The 24,049-nt window shown below is 41.4% G+C and overlaps 1 protein-coding gene across 1 annotated transcript in view; it reads left to right on the top strand.

The window, feature by feature from the left end:
• The window catches only part of GLG1 (golgi glycoprotein 1), an 84,204-nt gene that overhangs the window by 33,214 nt on the left and 26,941 nt on the right, over nt 1-24,049 (top strand). Inside the window, exons 2-8 of the mRNA XM_069026458.1 lie at nt 4,991-5,023; nt 7,746-7,832; nt 11,331-11,546; nt 18,231-18,434; nt 19,071-19,142; nt 21,310-21,493; nt 23,242-23,456. Of these exons, the coding sequence (XP_068882559.1) occupies nt 4,991-5,023; nt 7,746-7,832; nt 11,331-11,546; nt 18,231-18,434; nt 19,071-19,142; nt 21,310-21,493; nt 23,242-23,456 (1,011 nt within the window). The remainder of the gene's footprint in view (nt 1-4,990; nt 5,024-7,745; nt 7,833-11,330; nt 11,547-18,230; nt 18,435-19,070; nt 19,143-21,309; nt 21,494-23,241; nt 23,457-24,049) is intronic.

Genomic DNA, 24,049 nt, shown 5'->3' with positions numbered 1-24,049 from the left:
TATATGGAAGCTAGGAGCTTGCAACTTTGGTGCATGATATATCCACAGTTGCCATGCTTTAAAACTGGCTATTTTCAAAGCATGGATGGTAAATATAGAGTTTTTTTGCTGACATGACAACACGGGGTTTGTTTTTAGTACTAAGAGTTCATTGGCATTAGCGAGTATTTCAAGCTTGGTTTAACAAGTTTAACTTTCATTGCTCACTAAGTGTGTAATTAAGTTACGACATCTTCTCATCTGTTTTGAACTTAAATTATCACTGGTTTTAACTTTCCTATCACACATGACTTTTTCAGGATTGCAGGATGTGTGAAAATGGTTTACTGTAGCCATATGCTTCTTGGCTCAGAACTCCAGGATGTTTCAGTAGGTTTGAGGCATGGGTGGTTGTGTGATGTGTGGTTTTTCTTTTACAAAAGCTGTGTTGATTCTTGCCTAGACTACTCTATCTCCTCATGTTTCCAGAAATTCTTCTGCAGAATATTTTCTAGTGGTTGCATTGGAAACTCATCAGGTTTGCAGGAGGCTGGATCCACCAGATGTCTCCTTGATCCCTACCTTGCATCTGGCATGTGCTGTTTCCAGGTGTCCAGCAAGTCTAGCTAGCTTGATACCTGAGGGTTGAATCCCTTTATTTTAGTTTGCTGTCCTGGCTGGGTGTGTTTGGTGTGAAGAGATGGCTGTTAATCTGTGGGAAGGACACAGCTAAGAAGCCAATTGTCCTTTTATCAGCTTGCTGGCCTCCTTAGAAGCTTCTAGGTCAGCAGGCCCACTCTACGATTTCTCTACAGATACTGGTGATAAATGGCTGTTTAGATCAAAGTGGAAAAAATAAAACATGAGCTGGCTGTACTGTGTGTCTGTGTGCACCATCCTCTGTAGTATAACTGACTGTGTGACAGTGCAATAAACTGGGGACCACCCTCAGTCTGGCTCGACTTCTGTCTACCCTCTCTTTCATAGGAATGTAGCTGCTTTCATTAACATCTTTTCCTAATTGACTTTTTAGAGGTTTTTGCGGTCTTCCTGAATTTTAGGGAGAGAACATCTACTGGGTTCTTCCCATCCACAAGTCAGTTGCCTTTTTATTTTGCTGTTTTGCTCCATGTTGGTTCTCGATGGCTTTTGCCTGAACAGGTCCAAAATCTGTTGTCTTCAATGTCTGAGGATTATCCATAGTGTTTGAGGTATGCCCGGTTCTTGATTTTCAACAAGTTCATTGCTACTCTTGCCTTAAAAGAATAGTGGAAATATCTGCTGTCATCCCATCTTGTGCTGTCAGGAGGGATTAAATTCTGGGAATTAAGGTACTTGGGCAGTTGATTTCAGACTCTTTCATTTGCATGACTTTTGCAAGGAAGCAAAGGAATCTGAATGCTGGAGATTGAAAATAATCCCTGCAGAGAGTTTTCCCGAGACCTAGAACAGTTTGGATTGAAAGGGACCTTAAAGGTCATGTTGTTCCAACCTCCTGTCATGGGAAGGGACACCTTCCACTAGACCAGGTTGCTGCAAGCTTCATCCAACCTGGGCTTGAGCACTTCCAGGGCATGTCACCCACAGGTTCTTTGGGCAACCAGCCTCACCATTCTCATCCACATAAGCTGATGAGGATACTTAGCTTGTTTTTCAAAATCCCATGGTGTGAATTATTTTTCCTTAGGATATGATGCCGGAAGACCAAATCAAGTGTGTTTTGTATACCCAGCTGGAAGGGGCTCTGACTGTCGCTGAGGGAGTGGCTGTAGCTGCACCCCAGACAGTGTGCTGTGCACTGGATGGTGATGCATGACACTGGTTCAGTCACCATCAGCTGTTCCTATGGCTCCCAGCATGATGATGGTCCATTTCTGTTGCTAAAGCACCAACACCTTGTCCCCCTTTGGGCCTGGGTAGTGGTGGTGGGCTGCTCGCTTGCTGTATAGTTCTGACCTAGTTTTATACTGCTGCCAAAGCAGAGAGATTTAGAAAGGGATGGATGACTGTCGTGGTTTGGTTCAGTGAGTTGAGATCTGGTGGATGGGAAAAGGCACTTTTAAACACAACGGTGTTGATGAATTCAGTCTGGTGGTGACAAGACTTCACACAAACCTTTAAATTTTTCTGTGGAGTTCATTATACTAATGCAGTGTGATTTGTGGCTGTTTGTGGTTGTATGGAAGAAAATGCTTTTTCTGTTCAGGTTTTCTTATATCTGGTACTTGTTCTAAACTCTGCTTTCCCAGGGAGGTAGGAAGTGGTGTTCGTACTCTGGAATGTGAGTGTTAGTGCGTGAAGGAGTTTGGAGAACTTTTTAGAGAACTGTAAAGGGAGGCAATATATTCCCACTGAAGCTGCTAAACAGCAGCAGCTTCTGTGAGCCCAGAGGCACACACATTTTTTGTAAAGGCTGTTTTTAATCCTTCTGTTCCGAGATAAGAGGAGTCCTTCTCTCTTGATAATCCGTGGAATATCCTTGCCATCAGCATTCTCTCCTAAAATGCCTTGACTAGTGTGTGGTGCTGGTCTAGACTGCTCTCTTCCTTCCCCTTGCCCTGGGGGTCTTTCTGAGCATCCGTGTTCCACAAGCTCACCCTGTGGGACTAACACAATGCAGCTTTTCTTGCTCTTCACCTTTATTTAGTGGTAATTTGAAACTTACTTTTCTTTCATGACTCTTACTGCATATTGTTTTGAAACTGCTTGTTTGGAAGGTTTCTTGGGTGGATATAGTGGACAGAGGGCCACAGGCTATCTCTTTAGCAAGGCAGAACTGGTGTGGGTTGCACTGGGGAGATTTTTCTTCCCCTTCTTCAAACTCAGCCCTTCAGTTTTTCAGACAGAAGCTAAAAGGATTGTTTTTCTCCTGTTGCTTCACTGAAATAGGGAGAAGCAGGTCAGCATTGCATGAACTCACCTCTCCACCACTTCCAGTGGTAAGAGGGAAGAAGGATCACAGCTCTTAGCTAGCAGGGTGTTATCTTGTTCCACACTGAAAGGATTATTGGCTAGATAATACTTTGCATATTTCAGTACTGAGCTGTGAATGAATGCAGTACTGAAGCTTAGTTAAGGTCCTATTTAAGTTCCATTACTCTTCTCAGAAGAATAAGTCTAGATTTTGTTTTCACAGTGCTGAGGTTTGCTGCAGAGCACAGGGAAGTCTGGTATTTCAATGTGTAAGATTTTATTATTGTGTATTTCAAGAAAAGCTTGTTTAAGCTTCTCAAGTTAGTGAGAACCAGTATGTTATCTTTTTGGGCTCATCTTTCCAGAAAAAGACACTGAGCTTTAATCTTTGGTGGATCTGAAGCAAGGGTTACCAGGTTGGAGGGTAAAAAAGTAATTGAAGTGACCTCAGAGGGTTTTGTGGGAGTGCTCTCTGACCCCTTACAGGTTCTCCTGCCTGAAAATGTGTTAGTAAGTCCTGTCCTCTACAGGAGAATTCCAGTGCTAGCCTATATATTTTTATGAAGAAACTACCCTTGACTAAAAGACTGACACAGCAATTTCAGTGGGGGACACTCTGCCTCCCAGCTTCTGAAAGTAGTCTAAAACCTTCATCTGTTCCTGAAGGATGTGGGATGAGTGCAGAAAATGAAGGAAAGCACACCTTTTTAGTCACAATAGTGTTGGTCTTAGAGGCTGCTGTAAAATAGAGCAATTTGAGTAACATCTTAGTTTTCAGTTGAAAGAATCAGTTCTGCAGTCTGAGGATAACTAGCAGACATCTCCTAGTCTTTAAAAAAAAGTTGATATCCAAATTTTCAAATTTATAATTACTTTGGGAGATACAGTTTTAGATCGTGTCAGTCTGACCAAACTGCAATTAATTACTGGAATCCTTCAGGTACCATTTTTTATGTTCAAAGTGGAGAGGTGATTTCTGCCACTTACTGCTATAAAAAGCAAAAGTGCTTTAGTTAATAATGGCTGTAATTAAGAACTTGGAAGTGTTTTCCAGGCTTGCTTTTTTCCTCATAAACTTGTGTTCGTGTTCCCCAAAGCACCAATGGTACAAGTGTTGGTGTAGCAGATGTGCAATAGCAAAGGCTTGCACTGAAAAGCTCTGCTTGCTTCCAAAACTGCTGAAATGCCGGTTGTCTTATGTCAGATCCCTGAGGTCTAACATCCTAGTGTCAATCGTGTTTAAGCTTAGAGTGGTTTTGTGTCTTGTTGGCTCTTAAAGCATGTCTGGCATCTTAAGTATCAGTAGAAGCAGAGACTTTGTGAGCCAGGTTTGATTTTTCTGTGTGTGTGACAACCAGGTGATTTTGTCCTGCCTTTGTGCTGTTCTGCTGTGGAGAGGAGATAGGGATTTGTATGATTAACTTTTTTCAAGGAACTCTTCATTGTGAGAGCTACTCAGGCAGAAAGGAGAATGGGATGGTTTGCACTCAGAGTTCTTTCCAAAGGAGCTCCCCAGGAGAATATAGTAAATATTTTGAAATGATGTATGAATATTGGATGTCATCAGTTTCTCACAGCTGAAAGTATAAATCTTGGGGCTGCTTTGAACTAGCCCTTTTATGTACAGCTGAAAGAAAAGATATTACTTCTCAAATGGGGAATATGAACACTTCAGTCTGGGGGAGGGGAGTGAGTCCTACCTTTCTCCTTCAGTTATATGCACCAAACTAATTTTTCTTTAAAATTCTGCTCCTACGTCTTTGTTTTCCCACAGGTGCTTTTTTGCCGCCTTAGTTTGGGCAATTGTGGCAGATGTCAGTGCATTCATTATGTTTTTGCAGTGTGTACATAAATGCAGCTACTCTTGTGCTGTTTGTTCTGTTAATACAGCATAATGTCTAAAGTACCTGTTCGTTTTTTGGTAATGAGGTGTCATCACTCTTGTGATGCAGATTTTAAAATTTCCTGTCAATTGTGTGAAGTTGTTTATTACAGTGGAAAAGAGTTGACAGTATTTTAGTTTCAAAAGTTTAGACTCTTCTCTGTTAAATGCATTACATCGGTAGTAAACTGACACTCCTTTTCTTTCTCCTTTCAGCCAGATAATGAAATCTCTTCAGACTGCAATCATGTAAGTATTGCTTTGTTTATTCAGTCTCTAGCTATGGCATTTGCACCTCCCATCCCTTGTGAACCTGAGGTATTTTGCATAGTTTGGTACTTTGCAAAGGCTATTAATCAAGACACATTTGGGTTCCTGGACTGGCCTTTGGAGGAAGAACAGAGGGTGACTTCTTTAACCCAGTGTAACCACATTGGTCTTAATGGAGACTTCGGAGTGGAACATATTTAAGAACTTTATAAACTGTACTGCTTTATCAGGGGAGGATAGCAGACGTCTTTTCTGTTTCGTAATTGGGGGGTGGTTCCCGTGATTTACTGGGAGCAATGTGATGTGTTCCTTTTGGGAAAGATGTGAGCAGTACTGAATTTAAACTCTTAATTTCAGCTGTTGACACCTTCTGTATTACTTTCACAGCTGCTAAATTCTTAGACTCGCTTGGAAAATGCTGTGGGGGTGTGATATTTAGAGGCAGTTTGAGACACTTGGCTGGTTTTAGAACAGATTTCCTCTCAGCACTGTGTTTAACAGTGAGCAAGCTATTAGCCAGTTTTTGGGCTGTCAAAGTGACTCTTCAAATCCCAGGAGTCTCAAAAAAAAAAAAAAAAAAAAAGGAGAAAAAAATACATTTCTAAGGTTGGTATTAGTTTCGGTTTTTCTCATTTGTATTCTGTCAGCATACACCATATCAAGATCCTTAATTGCTCAGTTAGCCCTGAACACAGACAGACAAGTGCATGCCTCAATGACAGTCTTGATTTTGGATGCTTGAGAAGCTGTATTTTGCTTTATTATTGGAAGATATATTCCAGAAATGAAACCGGGCCATGCTGTACAGCTAGTAATTTCCAACTGTGTTTATAAATTAACCTTTAGCACTGCCTGACTTCGTTGGCAGCTGTAATTCTCTGTTGTGCAGGGTTGGATCAGATGAAGGGCACAACATGTTTTTGTTTAAGTCTTTTTGAAAAAGAGAGAACTCCAGTAATTAAAATGTATCTGCCTGACATTTAAATGTGCCAGCAAAAATTACCTGAATGAAGAAGAAATTGAGAATTCTAGAAATCAAAGTTGGATCTTTCTTCTGCTGGATTAAGTGATGGCATCTCGCTTCAAGGCAAATGTTGGGTGGATGTGGATTATGGAAGCCATTCACAAATAGGATCTGTGGGCAAAGTCTCATTTTCCCAGGCAGAAATTGAAGGGGGGTGATAAAAACTAGACCACAGAGAGGTTGTCTCATGTCCACCTGTTTCCTTTGTCTCTCTCTGCAGTACAATTGCTGATCATTCCCTGGAAAATACTGCCTAGTGCTAAAATCAGGAGTTTTAAGCTGCAAGTTTAACCTTCTTTCTGTTTGTGGGAAGGTTCGTTTGGAGAGCATCTCGTTTTGAAACTGTCCAAAGTGTGAGATTACAAATGTAGAGATGTAATCTCATCTTGTGTCCTCATTCTTGTACTTCCAGTTCTGCCTGAGAGAGACCTTACAGCGCTCTTTACAAGGACAGGCTCCCGGTTCATTCACTTTTATCTATTAAACCTCATGTTTACAATTTACTCCATCTGTAACACCCTAGTTTCCCATCACCTCCTTTTTTAACATTTCACAGCTCCAAAACCGTAAGAGGTGTGGAAGGTGATGCAGTTATGCTGATTCTGATTTTGGTTCTCTGTCTGTGCTTCCACCTTCCTGCAGCGAATGTGAAACTGCTTTCCTTGTGTAGAGCATGTGATTAGGTTTTCCCACTGTTTTATGTACAATTGAAATGTCAAAATAAAAGTTTGACCAAATTTTATCTTTCTGATATTAATTTGTCATGAAGGCGGAGTTTTTAATATGGATTTTAAAAACTTCTTAATCTTAGTGAAAAATGTTTAAATGCAACTTAAGTTCCTAGAAAAACAGATGAGCTAATAGAGCAATCAGGCAACACTTCAGCTATTAATTTGCTGAGGTTTCATGACCCTACCCTGTATTTTCATTTTATGGTGCCTCAGGAGGACATCTGGGATGTGTGTATATATCTGCAGGGTGTGACTTGCCCGAGACTGATTCTTGCACAATGACCCTGTGCATTGAGTCTCCTTCATGAGCTCATTGCTGGCTCCTGGAAGAACAGTTGTCCTTACAGAGGCATTTTGCAGTCTAAGCTCTAATGTATCGTATGCTTAGCAAGAGAGAACCTCCTGTAGGTTTGAAATATATCTGCATCCAAAAAGTTGTCTGGTCACAGCCCTCACAGAAGGATCAAGCTGCTTTATCTCCTGCCCTTTTTGCTAGGTTTTTATAAGGTTTTCAGCATGAAATATGCTCATATTGAGGATTTAATTTGTTTACATCACTTGCATCAGGCAGACACACCATGGCACAGAAAGATGTGGTGGGCTAAAGGCTTTGCTAAATACGCAGCAGGTAGCAAGTTAAAGCTTTCATTGTTTTATCCTTTCAGTTATGAAATATTCTTCATTTGTTATATTTGCCTTTAATGAGTCAGCTCATGACCTTGCAGAGAGATTTCTGACAGCCTGAATTTGTTCAGTATGAGAAAATTATTGCAGAAATGAAGGGACAAAGTTGTTGTCAAGGAGACTTTTTATTGATCATTGCACTGTAGAAGGATGATAATACAGATTGGATATAAATGATGTTTCATTGTTTTCTGAAGCAAAATGTTTGTTATTCTCCATGGAAGGCTCTTAAACTCCCTTTCTACAAATGCTTTCTCTATAGCTCTTGTGGAACTACAAGCTGAACCTGACTACAGATCCAAAGTTTGAATCCGTGGCCAGAGAAGTCTGCAAGTCCACTATTGCTGAGGTAAGCCAGGAGGAAGGCATGGCTGCTCTTGTGGCACTGAGGCTTTTCCGTTTCTATGTGATAGTGAGTTAATATGTGAATAGTGATTTGGAGAAGCTCTAGTCTCATATACCTAATTTCTAGCTGTAGTTAGTTCAATCTCCTTGCTGAAGAAGCCATGTACCTTAGTGGTACCAGGCAAAGGAATGGGAGAAAGAAATGCTGAGCTAACAACCCACCAGCTCCTACCAGACCTTTTGTCAGAAATCTGTTGTGAATTGGATTTGTCCCCTCTTTTATCATGTGTTTGACATTTATAAGAGTAGTGTTGTACTGGGGGTTCTGCTGAATTTAACATAAGGCTGGTTTTGGACTGTGTCTTGCTAGCAGAACGCATAAGCACACAGACATCAAATGATAATCAACTTGAGGTTTTTTTCAAGTTTCAAAGGGTAGTTACTCCAAGGAGACTATGTTAGGAACTTCCTTTTTTTAGGTTGCACTAGGAGTTACTGCTCTGTATCTCAGGCTTCCACACACCTTGGTCCAGCTTCAAAGATTACTTGATCAATCGTTTCTTTCCTTGTGCTCATACTCGAGCTCTTGAGGCTGTGTGCTCATGGGGGAGCTAGCTGAGCTGAGGTCTCTTCCTCTGTTTATGGTGGTTTTCAGCTAGACTTCAGGGAAGCAGTGGAAGCAAGGTTCTCTGCAGCTGTACAGGCTTCAGCTGACTTAATTCAGTCACTAAGCCATGCTCTCAAAAACATTATTTGTATATTCGCCAGTATAATGTGACCTAGCCATAAACTTGCCTTTTAAAAAAACATTGTCTGCTCTGGTGTAAATTGTTTAGTGTAAGGAGAGAACAAAAAAATACTTATTAAAAGAAGGCTAGAAGATGAAACAGTGGAAGGAAGACAGCTTGCATCAAAGGATTGTGTTGCAGTTGGAGTTTGGTAACTCCCAAAAGCAAGCACTGCCAAATCTGTTGAATCCCGCTTTTTTGCGATCATAGAAGAGATCGTGTTTTTCTGGTTTATGTCATATGGCTGCTGCAGAATTTTTACAACCAAGGCATTCTTGAAAACGCTCTTTTAATAGTCTGTTTAATTACCATTTTTATACAGTGGCAGTCTGGCATTGCTGTAAACGATGCCCTCTAAATCTGGGATATGATGTTTAAAAGCAGTAGGAAGAGTGTAAATAATTTTAGAATTTTGCCATTTGATGAGTGGTGTTTAGTTGAAGAAAAAGGTTAGATAAGGAACAATAATCTCATGTTTGATCTTCTGGTGTTTAATACTGAGACAGGTGCATAAACCATTGCACTAATATTTTTTTAAAAGTACTTCTACAAAACTCTTTAAAACAGATATATAGTGGGCATATACTCCTCACATATAATATCAACCTATTCATATTCCCACTATTAACCTATTCCTTAAATTTCCACTAACAGATATGGGTGACTTTTTGCTGGTTGAATGAGCTCTGTTTAAAGTATTGCTTTGCACTCAGAACAAAATAAAACTAGAAGAGCAATTCCTAGAAAAAGTCATTTGGGAAATGATGCCTGACCCAACTGGGTATGGGTATGTTCTGAAAAGTGCACCTTTAATTTTATAAGCTAAATACAGTTTTAAATTTCAATTTCTTTTCTTCTCAGCTGTTGTGGTTTTTATAAGTTCTGACAAGAGCTTTAACCTAGAATTATAGTTGGCTACCAGATAACGGTGGTTGCTTCAGAAGTGGCCTGGCAAGAACATGATCGCTTGGTCTTTTCTGCAGTTCAGTGGCTCAGGCCGTGGAGCTCTGGGGCTGTTTCCAAAGCCAAACTCTTCCAAAAACAGCATGTTGCCGTTGTGTGCTGGTTTGGCTCACGGTACTTGAGCTGAAGTAGGGCCAAACCAAAGATGCAGCTTTCTCAGAGAGCACTTGCTCAACTGTCCTGTTCACCCTGTGAGGATCCTATGTGTTTTCACTTTGAAATGTATTTTACACCTTATCTGTAACAATTACATTGACCTTAATAAATGTTTTTCTAGTAGCTATTTAGATTAAATATAAAATATTTCACCACCCTACATCTGCCTTCAAATAATGATGTTTAAAATGTTGAATTTTTTATTTGTTACACAGAAAGTAATGGCCTCATAATCTGAGGCAGAGATCTGTTTTATTCATCTAGTCTGACCTGTGTGAGTCTGTCATAGGGTGCCCTGAGTTATTCTTCTTTGAATTAGAATATATCTTCCTAGAGACAGCTCTCCATTTTTTAAAATTTCCAGTATAAATATTCCTACTTGGTATTTGAGAACCGATAAAATGGTTTCCTGCCTGTTCCCTTAGCGCTGCCCTTGCTTGTTATCTGAAACTGCCAGAATTATTGATTGCCATAGATCTTCCTTGAGATTGATGAGCCCTTCAGTATTTTTACAGGGACAAATCTTTGATGTAATCAAGCCAGCCCATTGCAAACCTGTATCTATTCCTTGCAAACCTGTCAGCTCTGAACTTAAGTGTCTGCCTGCCAGGAGTTCTTTCTGCAGTGTTATGGCTGCGATTTTCAGCACGCTCCTGAGCAGGGGCCACCAGAACTGGGCAAGTATTTCAACATGGGCTTGCTAGGGTTAAAGAGTTGTGTAGTCTTGGTGCTCCTTGGAGCATTGCACTGCTTCTCTTGAAAGATTCCTCCAGGGACCATCCTTAACTGATAAGTAACCATGTTTTCCCCTTCCTTTGGAAAGACACTGTCAAAACTGCCTGCATCTTTTACTTCCAGAGGTGGAGGGTTTGGCCTGACTGTCTGCTTCCCTGAGCAGTGCAGGCTGTGATTTATATTGGGGACCTGTCTGTTCTTGTATGCTGCTTTTCCAATCCCTGCACAGCTTTCAGCTTTGGTTAGCTGTGATTTTTACTTTTTTTAGACCACTGAGTAAAATGGTTTTAGTACCAACAATCAGTTCATGCAAGAGCCTCATAGAAAAGAATTTGATGAGGATTTTCCTTTATAGTATTTTTCATCTCCCAGCAAGTTATAAACAGTTCCATAAATAGTGTTGACTCTTGAATCAGTCTCACTTCTGGCCAAAATCTTATATTGTGTGAGGTCAGGTGGCTAATGGGGATCTAAGTATGATTTAGAGATGTACTATGCTCAGTGTTCTAAATAAAGGTTTGTCAAACTAGCATTTTTCCTACAAGTCTACTTGATTGCAGGGGTTCAGTGTAATTATAAAAGACGATTATTGAGCAATAGAGTTTATAATCCTCAAGGTCGCTGTGTTTGCTTTTTTTGGATGCTGGCACACATGAGATTTCTCATTTCTGAAATATTTTCAATTATTCTGACTTACTGAAAATCAAACTAAAGCCTAGAGGGTTTCTTTGCTAGCAGATTTTTAAGCTACAGATGCAAGTTTCTTTGAGGATTTTCTTATAAGGTTAAATTGAGTAGCTGCAGCCGCTGTAATTTTCTTTTTTTTCTTTTTTTTTTTTTCTTTTTTTTTTTTGTAACAGATAAAGGAGTGTGCAGATGAACCAGTTGGTAAAGGGTTCCTGGTGTCATGTTTGGTGGATCACAGAGGCAACATCACTGAATACCAGTGCCATCAGTACATCACTAAAATGACAGCCATTATCTTCAGCGATTATCGCTTGATCTGTGGCTTCATGGATGACTGCAAAGCTGACATCAATCTCCTGAAATGTGGCAGCATTCGACCTGGAGAAAAGGTATCCAGAGAACATGTAGATTGTCAATAGACTCATAAAAGTCATTCACTTCAGGAAACGGATGTGGAGGCTCTGCAGTAGTATTACTGTCCTACTTGCAACTGAGAAAATACGTGGTGTATCTCATCTGTCTGAATAGGGTGATGTCCTGATTGTTTGCAGTTCCTTTTTAATAAACATGCATTTGTTTCTCTGTGAGGAACTACTATGCAGAGACTTTCATTTGTCTTTCCACACACCACTACAGGTGATCTGGCAGGTAGTTGTCTCTTTGATGAGGTACTCTCAAGCTTGACTCAGTACAGTGAATCCAAACAATAGATTTAAGCATGCCTATTGCCTGGCTTATTTCACAGTCTGGTTGGGTCTGGCAGGAAGGTTATCAAGGTGATGATTTCTGTGCTATAACCCTTTCTGCTTTCTCAGGCTGTAGTTGATAGATAAACGGTGTTGATCCAGTCTATCTCCTTTCCTCTGCCCCTAAAAAACCAGCTGAAGGGCACAGGGTATGTGGTGTCACATTTTAGTAGTTCAGACTTGCCAATACTGTCCTGGTTTTACTAAATTGGTGTTCTTTTGCTATTCTGTTCTTGCTGTTAAGCAGAAGTTGATGCAAAGAACAGTTTATAGTGACTAGATGTGGGGTTGTTTTCAAGGGACTGTCTTTCCCTGTCTACTTCAGCACAGCTAGTGCGGGCAGCAATTATGTAGTGCTGCAGAATGAGTGACTTTTCTATAAGTTTTTATGTTTAGGGTTAAAGTTAAAATTAGCCTATCAACTTTTTGCAGTGTTTTTTGAATTACAGCTTTTATGCTTATAACAGTTAGTCTCATAAAGGAGCTATTAATGAAAGGGTTTGCAATAAGATACACATTTTTTGGTTAAAAAAAGAAGCTTTCCTAGTTGTTTGAGATATTCACAGCTATAAGCAGCTAGTGTGTTAAATTTAAGTTCTAGTGTATTCCAGAAGACTTAGCTGAGCCACAGAAAGTACAAAAATGAGGACTCATTTCTGGAAACAAGAACAAAAGCAACCATAGAAGTAGGAGGAACTTGGATGCACTATAGGTTCAGACTGCTAACAGCTGAGTAACTTGCTTTCTCCATAAAGTAAAGGCTCTCTTGTAATACTGGGCTGAAAGACCTCATGAAATGAGAATGAAAAACTGCTTTTAACAATCAGTATAGAATCAGAAGTGTAACATGCATCCTGTGTGTCAGGTCTACATATTACCTGTGGCTTGACCAAACTGAAATGAATTCAAATACTTACGGTAGCACTGAAGGGATACAGCAGAGGGGATTTTGTAAGCATAAACCAAATCTCATATGGTAGGAGTGAAGCCAATGTGGGCAGGCCTGTGTGTGTGTGTAACTGTGCACAACCTGCCATGTTGATCGGTTCAGGCAGATGAAGGGGAAGGATGGCTGGGCTGCTGAGGTCACAAGGCACCAAAGAGAGGGAAACTTTGGGTCACCAAGTTTCTGTGGGCTAGCAAAGTGGTCACTAACCAAACTTCCATGGCTTTTACTATGGCTTATGCATATTCCTCGCTTTCTTGGTACCCAACCCAGAATATTGTGCCTTGGTTTGTGAAAGCGTTGCAGCCTGTCATATATCTTTTGTTATGCTGTCATCCTTGGCACTTGGAGCAACTGAAGTACTCTATACTGCTATGGAAACAGCTATAAATGGCTATGCAAGCATTTCTTTTGTCAGTGTTCTGTTCTATCCCTTTGCTGCTTCAGAGAAATCTAATTTGCTCCCATCAGATGCTGGTTAAGGTTTTATTTCCATGCTGTAACTCCTGAGAGTTACCTGTAGAGAAACAGTCATTACCCTTTTGTATGACTGAAGGTAACTGTGAATTTAATAAATAGGACCTGGACACCTGAAGAGGAAGATGGGGGAAGAGGTTCTTTCTCTCTTTTCTTATGGAAATAAGCACAGCTAGACCATGAACTCCATCTACATCAGGCAGCTAGTAGATTGCAGTATGATAGCTTCATCAGAGTAACTGGGATAAACTGGCATTTTTAACTGTGAAAGGCACTTAAGTTGATCATCTGGAATTACACTGCCCTTTGAAGCTTCTCTGCTAGCTAACCACATTCCTTTTCTATACTTCCTTTTGTTTCAACTTGATTGATAGTTCCTAATTGAATTCTGTTCTTGCTGAGTGTGTTGCTTCTGATGTGGTGGTTTCTGTGCTTTCTTTTCACACATTTGTAGTTGGGCTTCTGCTTTTTAAGAGCAGTAAAGTTCTGCTTAGAAGTCTTGATCTGACCCTAGATTTCATTTTGCTGTATGTAGCAGAAAGGCTGTAGATGTGTCATTTGAAAGCATTAGGTTTTCTAACACGCCTGTGTTGTGGAGGTGTTGGGGGGGGGGTGTCTTTGTCTTTTTCCAGCTAGTGGAGAAACATTTAAAAGTAATTTCAGTCACCTCTCCAGTTGGATGTTGTGTTTCATAATGAATTTGGTCTCCTGGTATTTAAAAGTTGTTTTATCTTCATGCAATAGGGATCTAATTTGAAATTGAAATGGGTAATTGCAGTGGAGCTTTTCTTCAGCTGCTGATTGAAATGAGCTATTTTCCCAATCCTGGTCGGATCCAGGATTGTATCAAACTCTAGTGGGTAGTGTCTAGTTGCCAGGGTGCTATTTGGCTATGATGTCCAAGCTGTAGTTGATTATTTGCCGTAATGAAGGCTACATAAGGTGTCATTTGCACATCTCTTGTAGTACTTTATCAGATAACAGTATTTTTCCTAAAGGAAGACACCTTAAGACACCATTGTTTTCTTGATTTTGTTTTTGTTTTTTACCTCTAAGAGCTTCCAGTACAGTTGCTCTCTTTCCTTAGTTTCACAAAAGTACTGGACACAGAAGAAACGGAGTCTAAATGGGAAGAGATGATAACATTCAGCTCAGTTTTTGTTTACTCAGTGTACTAGTATAGCAGTGTATGTGTAGTATTATGCAGTGTCCTATCATCTGAAGTATTGGGAATTAGCTAATCCGAGAGACATCCCAGCATCCCTGGTGTGTGGGTTAGCTAGGTGGAATGCTGAACTGGAGCTCCCAGTTGATCTGCTGAGTGGTTTTCCATAGCCTGGCTGCTCTGGCTCCAGCAGGTTGCTGCAATTGTCCAGTGCAGGGTGCTGTGCTGATGAGACAGGTTATATTTTACCCTTCTGCCTGCTGCTTCTTTTTACTCTTCATTCTCTTTTGGTCACTTTTCTAGCTTCTCTCTGCTAGGCTGCAGCTGGAACAGATGTGTACTTGAGGCATGTCAGGTTTCAGGCAGGATAAAATCCTTTCCAGGAAACTTCTGAAAAATGACAAAAAAGCCCCCAACAGTTGCAAAGCCTAAGCTATACTGGGGGGAAAGTAAAATTTCTAATGGAAAATGAATAATAAACCCAATGTTTTTAAAATTCTGTTTTGGCCTAAAGCTGCATGCCTGGAGTTTGAATTTTAGTCGTAGGAATTAAAATCTCGCAGAGTGTTGTGCTGAAGGGGATTTGCTTGGGCAAATTTAGAACTAAGTTCCATTCCTCTGTGGCTCAAAGTGCTGTGGGACAGTACTGGAAAGCTGCTTGTATCCTTTGTGGATCTAGGTATATCCTTTAATAAAGCTATGAAGAGTTTCAAGATTCTCCAGACTAGGTAATTATCTAGTATGTTTTACAGATATTTGCAATACTTTCAGTTAAAATCCTCCATTTAAAGCTTGATAGTGGTGGTGAAGCTATGTTCCAAGAACCATATGTGGTTTTTAGATTTAATCTCTTGTATTTCAGTGTATTGCTACAGATAAATGAGGCCTAGACTTTGTCAACAGGCAGCTGTTTTGCACTAGTCCTGACTTTTGGAGTGAACTTAAGAGGTTTTCAACTGCAATGGAGGTTTTCTGACAATGGGTGCTGGATAGAGGAAAATCTTTTTTGGGATTGATTCCACAGCAGAGCTGCAGGAGGTATTTCACCCTTGCACACACCAGGCAGCTGATGCTGGAGCAGGACTGGGAGAGCTCCTGCTGTGGGATGATGACCCTTGACTTTGGTGCCTCTGAAGCTGAGCTGACCATGTGGGACTGTTGGCACATGGAATGCAGGTGGGAACAGGCAGCTGTTGTGGTGTAGAGCTGGGTAGCGATGCAGGTACCACCAGTGTGTGTCAAAATTGTGCTGCCATCCTCGGAATGAGCCTTCACTGCAAGCTGCTTTAGAACAGGATGGTTGAGTGCAGCTGTACACACATTTGTTTTCCCTTCCAGTCTGCAATAAGAGATTGTACAATATTAAATACAGTAGGTGTTACGCTGTAATTAGAAATTGAAGTGATATTTCTCTAAACCATGTTTGTAGAGTCCCATGCTCTGTTTGGCAGTAGTGGGGGTGCCTTCGTGCACTTCTGAGGAAATGAAGTCAGGCTCTCCTTAAAATTGCTGAACTAGTCAGTACTAGCACTGTAGGGACCTGATCTGCCTGAAAATGAACCCCAGATTAGGCCAGTAAATCTTCCAAACAGTGTCATGAGGGGACAGGAACATTAAGGGTACCACAAGGAGGCATGTAAATGCTTGATAGTTGGAGGAAAGGGCATGTTTCAGGAGCCAGATGGGTTCGTTTGTGTGTGTTTCTATTGAGTCTGCCATGTTTCAAAATGGCTCTAACACAGGGCAGCAGAGTAGCCAGCACTTCAGGATGATCTGCCCAAATGTGAAAACTCTATTAGCAAAGAAATGCAATAAATGAGCCATTTCATGTTGTATCCCTAAAGTGTAACAGCAAACTTTCAGCATCCAGCATATGGAAACCTGCTTTCCAGATTTCCTATTAAAAATAGGTTTACTTACATATATAATATGACACTGACCAGGAATCTAAACCCACACTGCAATAAACCAGGAAACTTCTGATTTTCCTAGCAGGAAAAACTTGTCTTGTGCCCTCCTTGCTGGCTTGCAAAGGAAAGCTGCAGGTGAGTGAAAATAACCTCGGTCTGCCTTGCCTCCCGGCTGCAACTTCACTTAGGCAGGAGCAAAAATGTGCCAGAGGAGCTTAAAATGGTTGTTTTCAATCATTCACACTTGACATCTCAGCTGTAATTGCTACCTGTGACTGACCATGAGGGTTTGCAGAACAGTGTTTGTGTTTGATGTGGTTATGGATAAATGGCAATTTTAAGTGATGTGGCAAACATACTTCTAAGTAGTATTCCTCAGAATCCAGATTTGAGGTTCAGTCCTAAAGGGACTGTTGATGTATAATTATATTTCTTCAAAGATACCTACTCAGCATATGGAATTGGCCAGTTCTCACTCAAAGAAAGGAGCAAACCAAAATAAGAAATTTTGGGGAGTGTGGGTTTTGGGTTTTCTGCTTTCTTTTGGTTTTTTTTGTTTTTTTTTTTTTTGGTAAGGGAAAACTTTTTAGCCTTTTTAAACTGATGATATTTCTGGGTTGTGTTTACAAGTTAACAAGTAATCAACCAAATTCTGCCTGTGCTCCAAGTGTAGCAGAATTAAGACAGGAATCAAAGGCTGCCTGTGTAAGGAGACACATCAGAAGAAAAAGATTTGGGAGAGTTGCATGGCTTTGAGTAGTCATGGACATGTTTTATGGAGACTGCTCTCTTACTCAGGCTGCTGTAACAGCAGTGGATGATCTGCTTGACAGAGCAAGCTGAAGGAATGGCTCCTAAATGGTGACTGCAAATGCCAGGCTGGGTGATTCAGCTGAATGTGAACGTGCATGCCTTGTTGCATACTCAGACAGCCTAAGTTTAGTGGCAATATCCTTTTGCAGCAGAGCAGCATAAATTAAGGTGGCCTTCACATGAAAACCTTGCAGCAGCCTTGAGAAGTCTATACCAGTAGAGTCCATTTGGGGACCCAGACCTTCTACAGAGATAGAGAGGGGGCATGGTTCTCTTTTTAAGCACATAAAGAGGATATAGGAAACTAAGTGGAGCTTTGCTGAGCTTTGTCCTGCCTCTTCCAGGCTTTCACACAAAGCACAGGCTCTCTGTGTTCAGTGGCAGTTGCTGCTCACAGTCCAGGGTTGTCTCCAGGCCTGCGGAACAGTGGATGTGGTGCACAGCACTGGGCCAGAACTGCTTTGTCCGAGACCTCTGTCTACTCTTGAATGCTTTGCAATTTTTTATTCTCTTGGTAAGGGAATTAGCATTGAGAAGCCTACATTAGTCAAAGCTCCTTTGTGGCCTTTTTTGCATCATGAATTTTCACCACCCAAACTGAAGGCATGGCAAAACTATGATTTTTCTCTCTCCAAGTATCTTCCTAATGTGATGCTGTTCCTTGCTGTTGCCATGGTGCCAAAAAGCTGTGTCAGATTAAAGATAATTTGGCTGTTTTGGTAAACTGCTCTGAGCAGTGTGACTAAGTAGTGATAATCTCATTAAGTCACATTAAAACAAGCCCAGAGCATTGGAGGGAGGGATTTCATGGTGACTGTCAGTGGGATGGTGATGTATGAAGTGTGGTCAGTACAGGTCTTAATTGTTGCCTCCTCTGAACCTAAATGTGGTTTAGGCTAAATGTTGGGAAGTCTATATGTAGACAGTTCGTTGCTTAATTAATGTGGTACTTAGCCAGAATCACAGATCGCTTGATTATGTAAAAGCTTGGTTACAGATGTCTTGTTCTCCTATAGGATGCTCACTCGCAAGGAGAGGTGGTGGCATGCCTGGAAAAAGGCCTGGTAAAAGAGGCAGAGGAAACTGATCCTCGAATCCAGGTTTCTGATCAGTGTAAGAAGGCAATTCTTCGTGTAGCTGAACTCTCTTCTGATGACTTCCACCTGGACCGGCATCTGTACTTTGCATGCCGAGATGACAGAGAACGATTCTGTGAAAATGTGAGTACTTCTCTCTTCCCTTCTCTCTACAGTAATCCATTAAAAAAACCCCAAAACCTCTCTGGAAAAAGGAATGGAAGTGTAAACTGGAGCCTGAGTGATGTTGTATAATATTGGAAACAGATACCTTGTAGCTGTCATTTTGCAATAATTCCAGTATTAAATTCACTCACCCAACAAACACGCAGTATTTCCAATGAATTAATGAACTGAATTGGCATAAATGGTTTAATGGGCGTCATAGCTGGTGTGACAGGGAGTGGGGGAGCAAAGGCAGAGGTGAGTGACCACTCCTTTCTACAGCTGTGAGCTGTTGCACAAGGTAAGCCTGGTCTGACTGTACTTGCAGCACTTCCTATGCCTAGAGCATGAGGTGAAGAGCTGCACTGTTCAGTGTCAAATAGCTTGTATTAGCTGAGAGTTGTGACACTGAAACGGTGATGAACATGACGAGATTTTTAAAAATGCAATAAAATTTAAAGGATTTTTATTGCATAGAAGCTATCACTGTCATTTGAAGTATTAACTCAAATATATTATTAGCTTAAAAAAATTCTCTTCAGGTGTAGTTTAGCCTGCTTGTTAAGTGTCACAAGTCTTAACTTTAATGGCAAATGTTATTGTTCTGCTTCACAGACTCAGGCTGGGGAAGGCCGAGTATACAAGTGCCTCTTTAATCACAAGTTTGAAGAATCAATGAGTGAAAAGGTACGTATCCTGGTGAGACAAATCCTTACTGCAGAAATCATCAGATCATTCCTCAGTCCAGACTGCATTATTCTTTTCCAGTATTAAGGAAAATCTGTCATCTTCCTAGCCAGATAATCGTCTGCTTTAACAAATGCTTTTACTTTAATGTTTTTGTGTTTCACGCTTCAGTCTTTAAAGGATTTAAATAAATCAAAGCTTTTGGGTGAGTAATTTGGGGAGGCAGACATGGAGCTCAAGTGGTAGCATTGTGATTGACTGTTTAAAAGTAGCAGTCACAGCATGCTGAGGTAAGCCTTGGATAAATGCTGTTCTAATTGTACAGATTAGAAACAAAAACGAAGCTGTGTTTGTTTCACTTGTGTTTTCAAGCATCACATTCTGTGGGAAGGATGCACAGTTCAGTGACTGAAGTTTTCTTTGTGGTTTTCTTGATGTGGTTTTCAACAACAGCAAAAAAAGTTGTTCCAGAAAGCTAGTCGTGAACAGTTGGTGTTGGCATAGGTGCTTTGTTAAGGCAGCAATGCCTTCAGTGATTTTAGAAGCAGCATCATAGTATTTGGGATTATATGGAATTATAATGTCAGAAAGGATATGAATATCTGTAAAGATCTCCTCAAAGATCATCTGCCGAAGGAGCCCGATTCAGAGTGCTGGAGGGATCAGACTGATTTCCTTTTTGTTAAATGCATTAGCTGTCTGACAGCTTGGTTCCAATTAACAAATTCAAATCTGAATGAGTGATCACTGAGGGCTTGAAACAAAGCTCCATTTTGTAGAAGAATGTTACTGAAATGAGCTGCTGCTGTTGCTTAACTTCTTTTTAGTTACACAGGGACACTGGTAGTTTTTGAAGGGTGTTTTCCATGATCAGCTGACTGAGGTATGAATAAGATGTAGAGAGGTTAGACCAAGCTGCAGCAGATGACTTCGTAGGGAGAGAGGGGTGGATGCTCTGAGGACGCAGTTTGCAGAGCAGAAGGAACACTAAATGTAGTTCTCACTCTTGGAGCTGCCAAGGTTGGACCATCTGCAAAGTCACTGGTTTTGTAGAAACTGTTACCCAGCAAAGAGTCCCTCCGTGCTGATGGCGTCGGCTGCTGCATACACATGTAGCCAGCAATAGCTGCTGGTGGGTGGCTCGCTTTTTGTCATCCAAAACTGGTTCCCAGGCTGTATCCAGCCTTTCCCTACTTCAGGTGATGAAGTATCTGCAAGCCAGTACCTCCCTGTGTCCAGAGCTGTAAATTTGTCCAGTCCCAGGGTCTGAGACTGCACAGGAGCATGAAAGAGGGTGTCGGAATATCTTGGAGTAGGGCTTTCCAGGTCCTCAAGTAGGTGTGGGAAGGAGGGAGTGAAGTCAAAAACCTGATGTAAGGAAGTGGGGAGCGGGTTCTAGGGCTTTTCTGTTCCTTGTGCCGAGATTGTTCCCTCTTCTCCCTACCTACATACTCACTGTTTTCCTTCCTTTCAAGTGGGCTGGGAATGGGGAAATTTGCTTGAGCTATTCTGAGTTATCTGCTGCCCTCAGATTTAATTTCCACATAATGTAAACCAAAAGCTATGAAGTGTAGCAGTGTTTTTACAGGCCCTTTTTTGGATGAAATTCGGAGGGTTGTTCTTGCAGCTGCTAGGTTTGGGTTTGGCCACAGTGCATCCTCATGAACCTCACCAGTTGTGGAAAATGGCTAGAAATTCCCACAGTTAGACTGTTTTATCTGCTGTCATCTGCTCAGCGCGTTGCAGAACAAATCCAAGAAATGCACTATTTTGTAAATGCAACTGGAAAAAGTTCTTTCTTGAGGGCATGGGGTGAGCATGTACCACAGCTGGGGTAAATGTCAGCAACTGCTCCTAGTTACCACAAATGAGTCACGCTCTCAGCCGTAGCTCTTCACAAAAAGCTGGATGAATGTGCAGTTTTGAAAACTGCTCTGCAGAGAGCTGCTCCCTTTGAAACCCCTGATCTGTTGACCTCAGTGTGCATTGTTAACTGTGTGCTTTCTATGAGACAAATGAAATTTAGCTGCAGCCCAGCTTAAACACATGAATTTAAAAGCATTGGTTGTTTCCTGAGATCCAACTTGAAAACGCGACAGCAGCAGGTCCAACTCTCTGCCACCAGCACACGGAAGCTCATTCCACCATCCCAATGTGTCTCCTGCAGTGTCGTGATGCGCTGACAACCCGCCAGAAGCTCATCGCCCAGGACTACAAAGTCAGTTACTCGCTGGCCAAGTCCTGTAAGAGTGACCTGAAGAAACACCGCTGTAATGTGGAGAACCTGCCCCGCTCTCGGGAAGCCCGGCTTTCCTATCTGTTGATGTGCTTAGAGTCTGCTGTGCACAGAGGTAAGTGGAATTCAAAACTTGCTGGCACCTTGATTTTAAAATGAGGGACCTTCAACTTTGTGTATTTAAAGTCCTCTTCTCCAAGAACCTTTTTCCAAACTTTGTTTCAAAGACAAAGTTCCTCATCATGGTGCTTTCATCACTGTTGTTTTGATGATCAGAATAGCTGAGTAAACCCCTCTTGCCACTAACTCCTTTTGTGCAGACAAGAAGTTTAAAATGCAAAATAGCAAATCCCACTTGGACTGCTGATGTATAGTTGCAAATCCTTCTATTCACTGTGAATTGAAGCAGCTCTTTTCCTCCATTGTGTAGTAAGCATTAAATATGCTACAAGGTTAAAACACTGAATAGAGAACCTGTTTATCCTCACTCAGGGAAAACCAGGGATACTCAGTCCTCTGCCTGCTGTAAATAATGTTTTTTCTTGCAGTTCAGTAGCTTGGGTAAGTGCCTTATTTCTGTGACTCTGGTTTTTCCCTATATAGAAGGAAGGTAAGTGTGAGAATATTATTTTTGATCATTTAAGTTAATGTAAGCTGGAGGTGTCCTAACACCAGCTGCTGTTTCCAAAGGCATTAGAAGGCTCAGTGCAGCTGGACCATGCTAAAGGTTCTCTGTGAAATTGCCGTAATGTGAAATAACGTGTTGCATCCTCTAGATCTGCACTGGAGAACTGCTTGTTTTTCCTCTTGGCATGCAGCTGTGTGGTTTTCAGAGTGAACAGCAGGGCTGCATGCTGCAGTGCCTCTGGCATGGGATGGGAAGGCTGCCATAATTCCATAAGCAGTCTCTACATTTGTGAGTTTGAATAACTCATTGCTTCTGATTGATGTGGAAATGATGTACCCTGTTTGTAGAAAAATTGTGGGATTTTTTTTTTTTTACTTCTCCCTGCAGTAGGGCAGGTGGTTTCCTGAATTACATGCAGAAAACTGCTGTTCAGTTATTTATTTTCATGGTGGAACAGGTTCTGCAGTGTCTCATGCATGAGGCATAGCCCAGGAGGAACACTAATTATTCCACACAGCTCCATGTGCATGTGTTACAATGCCTGGCAGCCCCTGTTGGAGTGTCCTCTGTTCCATGGGATGTTTTGCACATATGAATAGGTTGTGATGGGGTCTGCAGGAAGGCTTATAGCAGATCTAAGCATTTACTACAGCAAGATTTCTATGCAGCTGCTGTGGTTTGTTGGACACTCCGTATACACTCTTATTTTAGTCTGATTTTTGGCTTCCTGAGCATTTATGTATTATTGCCCTAGAAAACCCTTTCCTTGGAGAAAATGTTTAACCTGCTGTCCAAATTCCTCTCTGTTACACACCAAGCTGGTGAACTACCAAAGTGGAACTCTAGTGGGAAAAGGAGCCCTTAAGCATAAGGGGAAAAGCTGACTTGTGCTACAGAACTGCAGATCCATGAGTGCTTTCAGCTGTTTGTCAGAAGCAACTCCTGCAACGTGAAATCCAAAATCAGATTCTCTTAATCTTTCAGGCATTCTTTTTTAAAAAACTGTGTTAAATCCATAGACTGGCTATATTTTACAGGGTTGTTTAAATGACAGGAGCTACCATAACCTCTGTTTTATTCCCCAGCACAAATGCTCCAGCACATTTGTTGTCGTCTGGTGTTGTTCAGAGCATGGACTCTTGATAGTCTCTGCTCTTCCAACTTGCTGGTAGCACAGGTCAAGAAGGGCTCTGCTAGGCATTGAAACTAAATCACGTCATCTTCTCTTGGCTCAGGTCGACAAGTAAGCAGTGAGTGCCAGGGTGAAATGCTGGATTACCGGCGCATGCTGATGGAAGACTTCTCACTGAGCCCAGAAATCATCCTGAGCTGCCGAGGGGAGATCGAGCATCACTGCTCCGGCCTCCATCGGAAAGGTCGCACCCTGCATTGCCTGATGAAAGTAGTCCGGGGCGAAAAGGGCAGCGTCGGGCTCAATTGTCAGCAGGCAGTAAGGAGCTTTTCTATCACTTCACTTAAGTTTGCTCAGTTGGTAGAAGCATTGATTTGTCTGTCAATGTTTTGCCTTGCGATGGAGGTTCTGCTGAAGTCAGCCTGGCTCTGCTGGGTGCCACTGAATGCTGGAAGCAGTTGTGTAATTGCCATGCTGTGAAGTGTCTAGCAGCACATCAGTAAGGGTGGTGGTTTTGCCCTCAAAAATACATTTTGCATTGTTGTGCTCTGGGTTTTGTATTGGATCTTCTGTAGTTCTTCCTCACCAGCTTTGAAGTCATGGAGTTCTCTCCTTGGGTGCAAGATGTAGGGAAACTTGCTCTTTATAATTCTAAAATACTTCTTTTCCTTCCCTTTTCCCCTCTTCCCTTTTCTTCCTTTACTTTTCCCCCTGTGCCCTGTCCTTGGAAATGAACAAAACCTTTCAAAGCACCTTCCCACTCAGTTTTATTTTTGCTATTTTATTCAGCTTTAATGATGGAAATAGAACTTCAGGGACAGGGAGGTACAGCAGACTGCTGTGGGTTGATGTAGTTGCAGCCAGTGAAGGAAATGTTATTTTCCTCCAAAATACCTCTGTAAAATGGAATA

The sequence above is a fragment of the Aphelocoma coerulescens genome, chromosome 11 (assembly GCF_041296385.1).
Source record: "Aphelocoma coerulescens isolate FSJ_1873_10779 chromosome 11, UR_Acoe_1.0, whole genome shotgun sequence".
Taxonomy (NCBI): domain Eukaryota; kingdom Metazoa; phylum Chordata; class Aves; order Passeriformes; family Corvidae; genus Aphelocoma; species Aphelocoma coerulescens.
This window is presented reverse-complemented; position numbering and strand designations above follow the sequence as displayed.